Source organism: Salmo trutta, chromosome 4 (assembly GCF_901001165.1).
Source record: "Salmo trutta chromosome 4, fSalTru1.1, whole genome shotgun sequence".
Taxonomy (NCBI): Eukaryota; Metazoa; Chordata; class Actinopteri; order Salmoniformes; family Salmonidae; genus Salmo; species Salmo trutta.
In genome coordinates this window covers 53,413,806-53,426,800 of record NC_042960.1, presented here as the reverse complement: position 1 = coordinate 53,426,800, position 12,995 = coordinate 53,413,806, and the positions used below count along the sequence as shown (strand labels likewise).

At 45.2% G+C, this 12,995-nt stretch overlaps 1 protein-coding gene across 3 annotated transcripts in view; it reads left to right on the top strand.

Moving 5' to 3' along the window:
• cpamd8 (C3 and PZP like alpha-2-macroglobulin domain containing 8) overlaps positions 1-12,995 on the top strand; it is a 61,328-nt gene that overhangs the window by 19,488 nt on the left and 28,845 nt on the right. For all 3 annotated transcript variants that reach the window (XM_029751307.1, XM_029751306.1, XM_029751305.1), the window contains exons 13-27: positions 220-348; positions 1,221-1,413; positions 1,634-1,809; positions 2,933-3,082; positions 3,188-3,349; positions 3,441-3,583; positions 3,795-3,857; positions 4,575-4,806; positions 5,481-5,634; positions 6,420-6,559; positions 6,673-6,724; positions 6,880-7,178; positions 8,605-8,830; positions 9,181-9,357; positions 9,583-9,664. In XM_029751307.1, the coding sequence (XP_029607167.1) occupies positions 220-348; positions 1,221-1,413; positions 1,634-1,809; positions 2,933-3,082; positions 3,188-3,349; positions 3,441-3,583; positions 3,795-3,857; positions 4,575-4,806; positions 5,481-5,634; positions 6,420-6,559; positions 6,673-6,724; positions 6,880-7,178; positions 8,605-8,830; positions 9,181-9,357; positions 9,583-9,664 (2,378 nt within the window). The remainder of the gene's footprint in view (positions 1-219; positions 349-1,220; positions 1,414-1,633; positions 1,810-2,932; positions 3,083-3,187; positions 3,350-3,440; positions 3,584-3,794; positions 3,858-4,574; positions 4,807-5,480; positions 5,635-6,419; positions 6,560-6,672; positions 6,725-6,879; positions 7,179-8,604; positions 8,831-9,180; positions 9,358-9,582; positions 9,665-12,995) is intronic.

The following is a 12,995-nucleotide window of genomic DNA, read 5'->3' as shown; positions in this document are numbered from 1 at the left end:
AGTTGGTTATGATTTGCGAGAACAGAGAAATGTGAAATGAAGATGCAGTGAAAGGTCCATTCAAATGTTTGTAAATGGGTGCTAGTCAACAAAGTTGAACAATTTATCAGATAAGCTTAGTGGGCTGAGGCTGGTAGGCACTATCAGGATTTTGCTTGATGTCATAGTCTAGAGAGTGGAGTGTATTGCTGGGTTAAATCCTGTGGTGTTGTGCCCCAGACCAAGGTGACAGCTATAGATGGCCGTCCGGCTGGAGACCAGTACCTCCCCAGCTACCTGTCCATCAGCAGCTGGTACTCCCCCAGCAAGTGTCACATCCAGATCCAGAGCCTCAGCGCTCCTCTGAAGGTAGGCACTCCACTCACTCTACTATCATTACTGTACTATCCACTTTACTCCACTCTACTATCATTACTTTACTATCCACTCCACTCACTCTACTATCATTACTTTACTATCCACTTTACTCCACTTTACTATCCACTTTACTCCACTCTACTATCATTACTTTACTATCTACTTAACTCCACTCTACTATCATTACTTTACTATCCACTTTACTCCACTTTACTATCCACTTTACTCCACTTTACTATCATTACTTTACTATCCACTTTACTCCACTTTACTATCATTACATTACTATACACTTTAATCCACTATACTATCATTACTTCACTATCCATTTTACTCCACTCTACTATCATTACTGTACTATCCACTTGAATCCACTTTACTATCATTACTTTACTATCCACTTTACTCCACTTTACTATCATTACTGTACTATCCACTTGAATCCACTATACTATCATTACTTCACTATCCATTTTACTCCACTCTACTATCATTACGTTACTATCCACTCTGCTGTCATTACGTTACTATCTACTTTACTAGCATTACTTTACTATCCACTGCATTACTTTACTATCCAATTTACTCCACTTTACTATCATTACTTTACTATCCATTTTACTCCACTTTACTATCATTACTTTACTATTTACTTTACTCCACTTTACTATCATTACTTTACTATTTACTTTACTCCACTTTACTAGCATTACACATAATCAGGACTCCAACACCACCATTGAAACATGGGACACATATCATATATGGATTGTATGTTAAGAGTAATAACAGAGGACTACTTATACTATTATAATCATTATGATGCCCATATTGTAAAGGTTTATTCTGAATGTTGTGTTTAGATCGGTGAGGAAGCTGAGGTCACTCTGAAGTCCACCTGTCCCTGTAACTTCACCCTCCACTATGAGATTGCGTCCAGAGGGAACATCATCCAGTCTGGCCAGCAGCAGTCCAACGCTACAGCCCAAAGAAGCAAGAGGGCAGCGGTCACCTTCGACAAGAACGTCCACACAACCCAGCAGCCCAGTGGCTCTGGTCAGTACTAGAGTCCCAGATGAGAAGTCTATTTTGTTCCATAATGAAGAGCGGAGTATTTTGACTAATTGACACAATGTTTGTACCAAATGTTCCAATACATTCTGCTAAGAATACATAGAGGGTAGTTTGTCAAACTCTGTAGATATATGGCTCTGAATCCCCCCTCGGTCTCTTCTCTCCCTCTTCTTCCCCTCTTTCTCTTCCCACGCCCCTCCAGATCCGGCGGCCTCCTCCCCACACGACGAGACAGACAGCTGTATGTCGGTGCTGCATTTCCCCGTGACCCACGCCATGGCGCCCCTCAGCCGCCTCCTGGTCTACTACGTGAGGGAGAACGGAGAGGGCGTCACTGACAGTCTACAGATCCCTGTACAGCCCAGCTTTGAGAACCAGGTACCATAACAATACCTCCATCTCTCTCTGAGTCCTTGCATCCCTCACTGTGCACTGTACATAGTCCTCCCTGTTACACACAGTCCTGCCTGTACACACAGTCCTCCCTCTACACACAGTCCTCCCTGTACACACAGTCCTCCTTGTACACACAGTCCTCCCTCTACACACAGTCCTGCATGTACACACAGTCCTCCCTCTACACACAGCCCTCCATGCACACACAGTCCTGCATGTACACACAGTCCTGCCTGTACATAGTCCTCCCTGTACACACAGTCCTCCCTCTACACACAGTCCTCCCTGTACACACAGTCCTACCTGTACACCCAGTCTCTGTCAGAATGATAGGTAGGTCTATCATGGTTGCCAGTCTGCCTAACCCTAACCCCAACTCATGCCAGGCAACAAAGGAGTTGGCTAAACAGAAACACACAGGCAACCAGACCACGTTCAGTTTGGGATGACAGAGACGTTGCCCAGTGTTCTTGTGCGGGTTTCCAGTTGACTTGAGTACCATAGTTGACTGCAGTCCCATGCTATACTACAGTGGGATCCCCAGTGCCAGTGAGTCCCTGTAAACAACCAGCTGTGTTAGCCCATGAGCTCCCCAGTTACTGTCTGCATTAGGTGGGGTGTGTTAAGTCCTTCCCTAGAGTTTTTACTGAATCCTGGTATGCAATCAGTGAGGTAGGGGGAGGTGTGTGTGTGGCTACCTGTATGGACATGATGAGACAGAGACTGTGTGTGTGTGTGTGTGTGTGTGTGTGTGTGTGTGTGTGTGTGTGTGTGGCGATGAGTGGGGTCATGACAGGCAGGATGATGAGGGCTTAGGTTTGGAGACCAGTGGAACACATTACGAGGGCTAATTTGGGCTAGTGTGTGAAAACCGTTTTGGGGTGTGAAAGTTTAGGGCTGTCATTCTCTGTCTTCAAGCCCTGCATTTAACTGTTGACTCCTCACCATAAATACATCACGGCTTCAGCTATGGTTCTCACAGGAGCACTCAGTTGAAAGTCTCTGTGGATGATGTCTCCAATCAAACAAGGCATTTCACTGTACTTGAGCATGTGACATTAAAACTTGATCTGTATATTTTTTTTGTATCACCTATTTTCTGTAGGTGTCTGTCTCTCTGTCCACCAATGAGTCGATGCCAGGTGACCCTATCAGTCTGCGTGTCAGTGGTGAGAAGGGCTCCTGTGTTTGTGTTGCCACCGTGGACAAGAGCCTCTATCTCCTCAAGCCAGACTTCCAGCTCAGTCCAGACAAGGTCTGTCTCCCTCCATCTTACCCTGTTTCTAATCTATAATACAACTAATCTATATTCGGACAGGAAATGAATGGAAGCCATCCATGTTCACTGTTCTTTCTGTAGGTGTTTAAAGAACTGGCAGACTTTGACGTGTCCGATGCCTTCGGAGTCCCCAAAGACGATGTGCACTTCTGGTGGCCGGGGTTGTCGTCTAGCCGACGGAGGCGTTCTTCAGTGTTTCCATGGCACTGGGACATCACTAAAGATGCCCGCTTCGCCTTCACTGTAAGGGCAATACTCCGTCACCAATCAATCACCTGACATGGCATAAGATCTTCAGTGTAGATGGCTTTTACAATGTGTGTCTGTGTAACAGGAGACTGGCCTGGTGGTGATGACTGACATGGTGAGTCTGAACCACAGACAGAGTGGAGGGATGTACACGGACGAGGCCGTTCCCGCCTTCCAGCCTCACACATCCACGCTGGTGGCAGCCATGCACTCTCGCACCATGCCCAGGTAGCTACTGGCCCAGAGCCAGGTTTCTGCTCCCTGGAGCTAGCCACTGTGCCCCACTAGTATCTGAAGATAAACATTATACACATGGTGTGCCTTAACACATGTCAGCAAGGGTTTAGAGACAATCCATTTTCCAATTACGGGTTATTGCATCCAGGTCCATAATGGAAGGCCTTTATTGATGTCAGGTTGTGTTGTGTTTTGGTTGCAGAGCAGAGAAGCGCAGACGGACATTCTTCCCTGAGACGTGGGTGTGGCACTGCGTCAATGTCAGGTACTGGAATAGCTACATCATCTCTGTGCACGCGCGCGCGTGCACTGGGTGGGGATGGTCTCAGCTGCATCAGATTGTGGGGATTTGGTGGCGTTCCAGATCTGTAAACTTGGAAGATGGAGGAGTGGGTGGGGAAGGAGGGGTAAGGGAGTACATATTTGAGAGGGGATATTTCACCACTCGTTGATTGTCCAGTATTTTCTCCCAGTATTTTCTCCTTCCATTCATTTCCAGCCAATATAAATTAACTGGCCATATGTTTCCATATGCTTGATTCCTTTGGGCAGAGTTGTGTTCTGCCTAATTTCCTATTCAATCCAACGCTTTGATTTCCCTTATTGAGTGTATCAAAGTAGTTTTTGGGTGACTTTCATCAAAATAATAAACGTTCCGAGAACGTTTATTATGCTCTGTGAAAGCTGGCCAAAACTAACGTCAGCATGAGTTGCCAACAATGATCTCAGCCATCTATACCGAACACCAAACTGCCTGTTTTTATACCTATGTATTGCTATGGGCAGAATATTACTTAGTTACAGCTGTTGCCCTAATAAGACAAATACTGTAAGATCAATCCCATTAGTGCCATAATGTTCTTGTTCCAAACATTGGTCAGAAACACTGTTTGCTATGGTGTCATGCTTAGAGAAAATTGCTTTGTTGGAATCGTGCATTATCGTCTGTGTTTCAGTTTTTCCCCAAAATCTGTTTTGACAGTGATGTCACCGGGGAAGCTGAGTTGCGATTGGACGTTCCAGACTCCATTACCACCTGGGTGACGGAGGCCATTGGCTTGTCAGAGGAGAAGGGGCTGGGCCTTTCCAAGAGGGTGGAGCTTCGTACCTTCAAGCCCTTCTTCGTAGACTTCACCCTCCCCTACAGTGTGATACAGGGGGAGCAGACCAAAGTGCCGCTGACCATTTACAACTACTTGTCTAGCTGCGCAGAGGTGAGGGGCTGAGCAAAGGGGCGGACAGGGGGAGCAATTCTAAACCATGACGATCAAATAGAAATATTTACGCTTGGAGCAGAGCAATCCAGTCCTAATATGTCTATAAGTGTGTCCATCCTCCGTCATGGTATTGGCAGATGAGCCTGTTAAAGGGCTGTGTGTGCTGCCCTTTAATGTCATGTTAGGTGATTATGTAGACCAATGGAGCCCTCGCTTTGATGTCCGCCTTAACGTGATTCTTATATTTCCTGCAAAGTTATTTACGACTTGTGGCTTGTGGATAAAGAACAGTGAAACGATCTGACTGCATTACCGAGTCCTCTGCGAAATTTGGACAATGAATGGAACTTAATCCTTCAGGGAGCCTGAGAGCAATGAGTCAGTCTGCATGGAAAATGTGCAATGTGATTAGAAAATTCCCCAAAATCCTTTAAGAGCTTTGAGGTCACACTGCATGAAAGAACAGAGCGCAAAGCAGATATGATGTGATCATGTCCTGTCAGAAAAAATCCATCTCTGTTGTGTTAACGCAGGACCTTCATGTGTGTTTATGTGTGTGTCTCTCTCTCTCTCTCTCTCTCTCTCTCTCTCTCTCTCATCTCTCTGTCTCTCTCTCTCATCTCTCTCTCTCTCTCTCTCTCTCTCTCTCTCTCTCTCTCGGTCTTCCTCAGGTCCATGTCAAAGTGACCGTTCCCAAAGGCATCAAGTTCGTGGGCCACCCCGGAAAGCATCACCTGACCAGGAAGAAGTGTGTGGCTCCTGGAGAAGCCACACCCACATCCATAGTGTTGTCCTTCACTGAGCTGGGTGCTGCCAACATTACAGGTTATTCCAGCGAGTCAATTACTGGGGAACCCCCTGGGAAGAGTTCCAAGTTCTCTCATAGTTATTCAAGTTCCTGAAATCCTCAAAGTTTGCTGATGTTTTAGGCATCTTGCTAATAGCTCTTGAAGTTTTGGATTTGATTTCTAGGATATTGCAGGTTGGTATGGTACACTAACTGCCCTGTTGTTCCATGGTGTAGGAGTAACACCTGCCTTTTGGCTCTCCTATCCAGCCGTCCCTAAGTCCATGAGGCCTTTAAAGTCTGTACTGTATGTCCAAGAGGTTCCATGCTGCTGAAAGACCTGATGCGTATGTGATCTGGTCATCCAGCGATACAAACAGTCCCTGCAAAAGTACATCTGGGAACAAAGCAGGCCACCAGCAGGGGAGCAGCCAGGGCCTTGCACTGACACTCAGTGGCATGTTGATGAGTTTTCAGGTCACTGGCAATAAATGGGCCCCCCGCGGCTCTGTCCCTTGGCCCCTAGTCTTTCCCTCTCACTAGACACACACAAAGAGAACACATTGGCTCACAGCCACGACTCCAATGTGCTTCTCTGCAAAGGGAACTACATGTTCTTTGACAAACATGTTTTGTGTTGTTGTGCAACGTGGGATTGTGTTGTTGATAGATGTAAGGTGTGTTTGGTGGTTTTATATGTACTTTAAAAAATATTTTCTTGAAATATCATTCTAAGTCCTGCTTAGTGGGAACTTACAAGCAAAAAAAAAAACAATGCTGATATATGGTGAGGTGAAGTGTATTTCTGTTTTTCCTGCCATAGCGCGGGCCGTTGCATATAGTGAACCGGGCTGCTGCTCAGATGGACTCCAGTCAACAAAAACAAGCAAAAACACAGATGACCTAGAGGATCGGAGGACCCCCACTGGCCTTGACTATGTCCAGAGGAGTGTCCTGGTGGAGGTATGAGAAATGGGAGAGAGCTGAGATGGGGAGCAGATGCTCGCTGTACCTTGTGCTGTCATTAGTAGAGTGATGTCAGCTCTAACATGTTTCTCTCTTTCTCCCTCCTACAGCCAGAGGGCCTGCCCAGACATTACACCTACAGTGTCTTCTTCTGCCCTAACGGTCAGTATAGACTTATATGTTGTACTATAGTACTACACAGGTCTCAGAGCAAATACATTTTGACTGTTACCCAATACCAATCTGCCTCTATACAGTCTGATTTATTTTCCTCACTGGGCCACAATTTAATGTAAATCTGACATTTCCATTTTCAGAGCGGATCCACATCTCAACACCCAACAAGTATGAGTACCAGTACGTGAAGAAGCCGGCCAAGATGACCCACTTTGAGGTGGCAGTAAAGACCCACAACGACGCCCACTTTGCCCTTTCACCCAGCCCCCACGACAGCGCTGAGATGCTGGAGATTGTGCTGGGGGGCAGACAGAACACTGGCTCCTGGATCTCCCTGGGCAAGATGGGCGAGCCAGTGGTCAGCGCTCCCACTCCGGGCATCCTCTCCTGGGATGAGTTCCGCAGCTTCTGGGTCAGCTGGAATGGTGGTGGGGTGCAGGTGAGAGTAGGGTGATGGTCAAACCTAGTTCTTGTTTGGGTATTGGAGCATCTATTCTATATAATGAGTTCTGGGATTTGTGTCCTCTTATGAATCCTATACAGATCCACCGTGTCATCTTCAACATAGAGCCCCAGTCAGTCAGTCAGTCAGTCAGTCAGTCAGTCAGTCAGTCAGTCAGTCAGGGCATGAGGTAGAGTATAGTAATGAGTTGGGGTAGTGACTGAGAGTTAAACAGGGAGCATTAGACTGGGCAGGCACAGGGGCGGTGTAGTCAAGAGGACTGGCGCCACTTTTAATGACATGCCTGTGAGGTCACGCTTAACTGGCTGATGTCAGCGAGGACACTCAGTGATCCGTGGCGTCCGCATGGCGCTGCCTGGCACACGGGCCTGAACCCTGCATTAGCCTCGCACCATTCACCAAAGGGAGCAATTAAAAGCCTGCTCTAGAACCCTGTATGGCCCAATAAGATTCATGTATTTTTCTAGTGACCGATTGCATTTTGGTTTGATGAGCCATGTTCAGCTCTGCATGGTCTTTGGTTTAATGTGATTAAAAAATGCTTAGAAATACCCAGGGGGTTCATTTGCATGTGGAGTGGATGTTGGAAAAATGTGATGAAGACTGCTCTTGCCAACTCTTGGTAATGGACTTTATGTGTGCCTTGGATTTGTACATGCAAAATCAACCCAAACAGCTTTTTAAGTAGAATCTTATTGGGTTCTAGTATTTTACTATTGACAGGGACTAGTCACAGGGACTTCCTCTGCATAGCATGAGCGAACACCTTTTTCGACCATTTTATCATTAGGTCAGTCTTCTGATCAGTGAGAAATTCAGGACCACATTTATTTTGTATCAGGCTTTTATTGGAACCTTGCAAAACCCAAGGCACATTTTTGATTTTTTTGTAATATTGTATTTTACTTCTTTTTTTTCAATAAACGAAAAACATACATAGAAAAAAACAATTGACAACTTAACATATACATGGAAGGATCATATGCTTTATTATTGAAATATTGAACAAAATCTGGCTACAGACAGAAACAACATAACACAAGGTGAAGCCATATGGGGCAGAGTCTTACAAGCATTGGAAACAACATTGGGTGCAGATACAGTGGGAACGTGAGTCTGAGCAAGTGTGATGTCATTCATGTTTGTTGAAATGTATGTGTGTTTGTAAAATGTTAAGCACTGCACATTGTTTTAACTACTATAAATGAGAATAACAAAGTGCTGGGTCTATTTCTCTAACCAGCACTCGAGCCACAGATCTCAAATCACATACTCTACTCCCGATCCTAATCGTAAACGTTAGGTCAATGAAAAACATCTGACCCTGTATCAGTGGTTAGGGACAACTTCACCCATTTACTCTAGTCAAAAACCTCTAATCTCTCATATCAATCATTGATAGGTCGGACATGGCTTGCAGCCATCCAATGAGTCGGTGATCCTGCAGTGGTCCAGCCCCCTCCCTTGGCAGGTGCGTCACATTGGTTTCTCCACGGGCTGGGGCTCAGTGGGTGAGTTTAAGATCTGGAGGAAGGAGGACTCTGATGAGAACCACAACGAGGCCTTCACACTGGGCGTTCCTCACAACGTGGTGCCTGGCTCTGAGACTGCCACTGCATCCATGATAGGTGGGACACCACTTATTTCTCATCCCTTTCTCTTCCACTTCCTTTTCATAGCTCAATCATTTTCATTATCTGCATGTCTGCTGCTACTGTTCACCCATGCACTCTGAATACATCCTGTTCACTTTGACATACAGTACCTTGTCCATGTGGTTAATTATAGTAAGCATCGCCAATTTCTCTCTAAATGACATTTGATGATATGGTCATAGTCTATTGTAATCCTGTTGATCCTGCAGCTAATTTATTTTAAGACCAATTCTCTTTTGAAAAAGAGATTGTAACTCAATAAAACTAACTTTATGTGAGGCAGCGTTGCTGATCTGTTTCTGCGCTGTGCTTTGTGATTTCAGGGGACGTGATGGGCCCCACCCTCAACAACCTGGACAAGCTGCTACGGCTGCCCTTCGGCTGTGGGGAGCAGAACATGATCCACTTCGCCCCCAACGTCTTTGTCCTCAAGTACCTGCAGAAGACAAGTCAGCTCAGCCCTGAGGTGGAGGCCGAGGCCACAGACTACCTGCTGCAAGGTAAACCACCAAATGGTTCAAGGGCTTTGAGACCTGTCTTGAGATACTTGAGATTTTCCTGCGAGTTATGAATCAGATCTCAAGTGGCCCCTATTGAAGATCACTATACAAAATCAATCCATTACTATCCACTTAGATCTAAATCCACAGTGTAGACGTTCTCTGATATTCACCTGGTCTAGATAGCTTCCACCCACTGATCCCATCTCCCCTGTACCTTCCCAGGGTACCAGAGACAACTGACCTATAAGCGCCAGGATGGATCTTATAGTGCCTTTGGAGAGAGGGATTTCTCTGGGAGCATGTGGTAAGTCCTTTACTCTTCGCTTAGAATTACATCCATCTGCTGTTCCCTTAAGTTTACATCCCACGTCAGTTAACTCTGTATGGTACATAGATTAAAACTGCATATTGCATCTCAACTTACCCTGGCCTGCGTGTTATTGGCAGAAACAATGAAGCTCTTATCAGTAACTTTGTATGCATATGGTCAACATTCATACCCTCATAACCCTGTGTTTAATTCGGCCGACTTGGGCTCGCTGAGTGTTTATTTAATGTTTACACATCCCTGGAGGCAGGCAAGAGGCCACGGCCATGTCATAATATTTGGAATAGTGAATACGGAGCGTATGAGAAGCTCCAATGTTCCGCTTGCATATTCGGGCCGCTTGCATACCTTCAGGGTGATTTATTAGTTGATGTGGGTATTATGATATTTAATATAGCTCAGACTGTGAAACAGTAGGTTAAATATACCCAGGAGAATCATACACAAACTCGTAATTGGTTCCCCCAGGCAGCCATGGGGCTCCAGTGAGTTATTTGCTGTTAATGCAGACGGTACAGAATGGCCCCTGGTTGTTTTGGCCCCATGGGCAAGGCACCGCCTCTGTATGTAGGCTACATTACACTCCCTCCGTCCTCACACCCACACTACCACTGGAGACAGAGGAGCTTGCTAGGCTCCAGGCCACTTAAAGGGCAATTCCGCCACTTCTCAACCTGATATTCATTATCTCCAGCATCATACCATTGTTTACATATGTGAAAACGGAGCGTTTCAATGATCTGTGGTTAAAAAGATAAAGGTCCTAAAAAATGCTTCTCTGTGACAGTAAAATGAAAAGTATTTTTTTTAAACCTGCAATACGTTTCTAGCCAGTGGGAAAGTATTTTATTGCTCCCCACGTCACTGCGAATCTCATAGTGTTTGAAAAGGACTGTTTGTGAAATGTTTACACTTTTGATGGTTGCAGGTAGCATAGTGATTAGGAGCATTGGGCCAGTAACCAAAAGCTCTCTGGTTTGAATCTCCCAGTCAACTAGGTGAAAAATCTGTCTGTGCCAGTGCTTAATTTGAGTCGGATCCTGCCAGAACAGCATCCGGCACCTCTCAGTTTTGAACTGTTTAGTTCCGGAACCTATTTGCCAGGATCCGGTACCTCTCGTGGCATGAAACGTCATTTTTGCAGTTTGCAATGTAAAACTTGGAATAAAAGTGGTCAGAGTTAATTTGAGTTGCCTCCTCTGTAATTCTCCTGCCCCCTAAAAAACTTTGCCTAATGTGAAAATGTAGATTTTCAGCCCGCACCTGATATTTTAAGAATTGATTCGGATTGGGCCAGCCCGGGTTTATGATTTGTACAACATTGTAGCCTAGAGACCAACTCGTGGCAGGTGCTGTGGTGCGAGAGAGAAGCGTGTCTGTAGCCTATCTCTCACAGGCTCCTGCTTAAACAAAAATACTTCTCTGTCTTCCAAATAGGCCTATTAAGTCAACAGCAATTTTTGACAAACTAAAACGAGAGAGAGGCTTTTGGCACGAGAGCATTGGCCATCGCCGGTGAGTGAGCTGTGCATCATTGGTTGAGTCAGTGAAATTGGAAGCTTTTTAGGACTTTCATTTCCTCCTCATATTGTACAATATGTGTCTCTTCCACACACCTAGGCCTAGGCTACATATGGATTCAAGACGAGGTCGTTTTTAATGATCTCACATTCTCAGTTTGTCAGTGTCAAAGTAGCCTGACATTTCAATAATTTGTGCGGTATTAAAAAAGATTCCGCTAAAGTCTCTGGTCATGTAAAATGACATAGAATTGCATGAAATGTGTTTATAAAAGGCACAATTTTTCCTGGACCCTAGGCTTCAAAAAAAGTCTCTACTCTACTGCTCTAGTCTAGACCACTACGCAAATGCGATGATATGCATACAATGCTTTATTATAAAGGTGATTTTCCGGTAGCTCAGAGCTCCCCAGGTCACCCCCATCTCTTATTCCGGCAACTCACAATTTACAAATTTAGCACTGCTGCCCTTGAGCAAGACACTTAACCCTAATTGCTCCTGTAAGTTGCTCTGGATAAGAGCATCTGCTAAATGACTCAAATGTAAATGTAATGTCATCGTATATAACTTTTTTTCTTCACATATGTACACACTGTTATTGTGCTGGAGGTAATGAAAATGAGGTTGAAAAGTGGTGGAATTGCCCTTTAACGGAAAATGTGTTGTGCCTATCGACATGCCCTGCGAACTGGAACTGAGGCATGTGTTTGGTACTTTATTAGGATCCCTATTAACTGTTGCGAAAGCAGCAGCTTCTCTCCCTGGGGTCCACACAAAACATGAAACATGACATAATACAGAACATTAATACACAAGAACAGCTCAAGGAAAGAACTACACCGATTTAAAAAGTATAAAAAATAAAGCAATTGAATTACTGCTCCGGTGTAATTAGTGATAACATTAAACTTTTACATAAAAACCCTTCAAACCTCTGTATGCAGGAAGAGGATATTAAGACGAAATGAAGTGTAACGGCCATAATAGTGTAAGCATTGGTTTTGGAGCCACGGGCCACATGGCAGGAGCCGGATGTTAATCCTTATGTAAACCTGTAGCAACATACACTGTTTTAATCCATCAGCTTGGTGTTTATATGTCAGAACAACCCACCTTTTGTTTGGGCTCCAGAGTTAATCATTAGCACAGATCATTTATGGGTAGGTTAACAGTGCTCTTAATGCAGTGTTAATGTATTCCAGCTTGTAAAAATGTATCTGAGCGGAAATTGCAGGGACTAATGAAATTATTGTACATAATGACACAGGCTCCGTCCGCTAATGCCTGGTCTGGGTGATGCCAAGGCTTTTAGCCCTACTCTGCTCTGGTCTCTGTGTATGTCCCTGTGGGTTGAATATTGGGACACAGAGCTAAGGATGAGGATGGGCTGGTTTTCATCACTACCCCCTGCCTGCCTCTCATGCAGATTCAGATTGTGTGTGTGTGTGTGTGTGTGTGTGTGTGTGTGTGTGTGTGTGTGTGTGTGTGTGTGTGTGTGTGTGTGTGATTCTGTTTGTGTGTGTGTGATTGTGAGTGCTTGTGTCTCTGTGTGTTTAGTGAAGTGGTGTTGGGATATGTCAAGATGTCTTTGCAGGGTTGGGGGTGGGGGTGCTGTGGTGGGCCCTGGGCCGGACCTGGCAGCCCCTCTTCCGGCATCGCTTGCATACCAGCCTCCGTCTGGATCCAATGAGAGCCACATGCTGGTGTAATATGCAGAACCCCTGCCACCACAACCACCGCCCCTTCAACCCTTCAATCCCTGTAGCCTACTTAATACCCTGGCCTG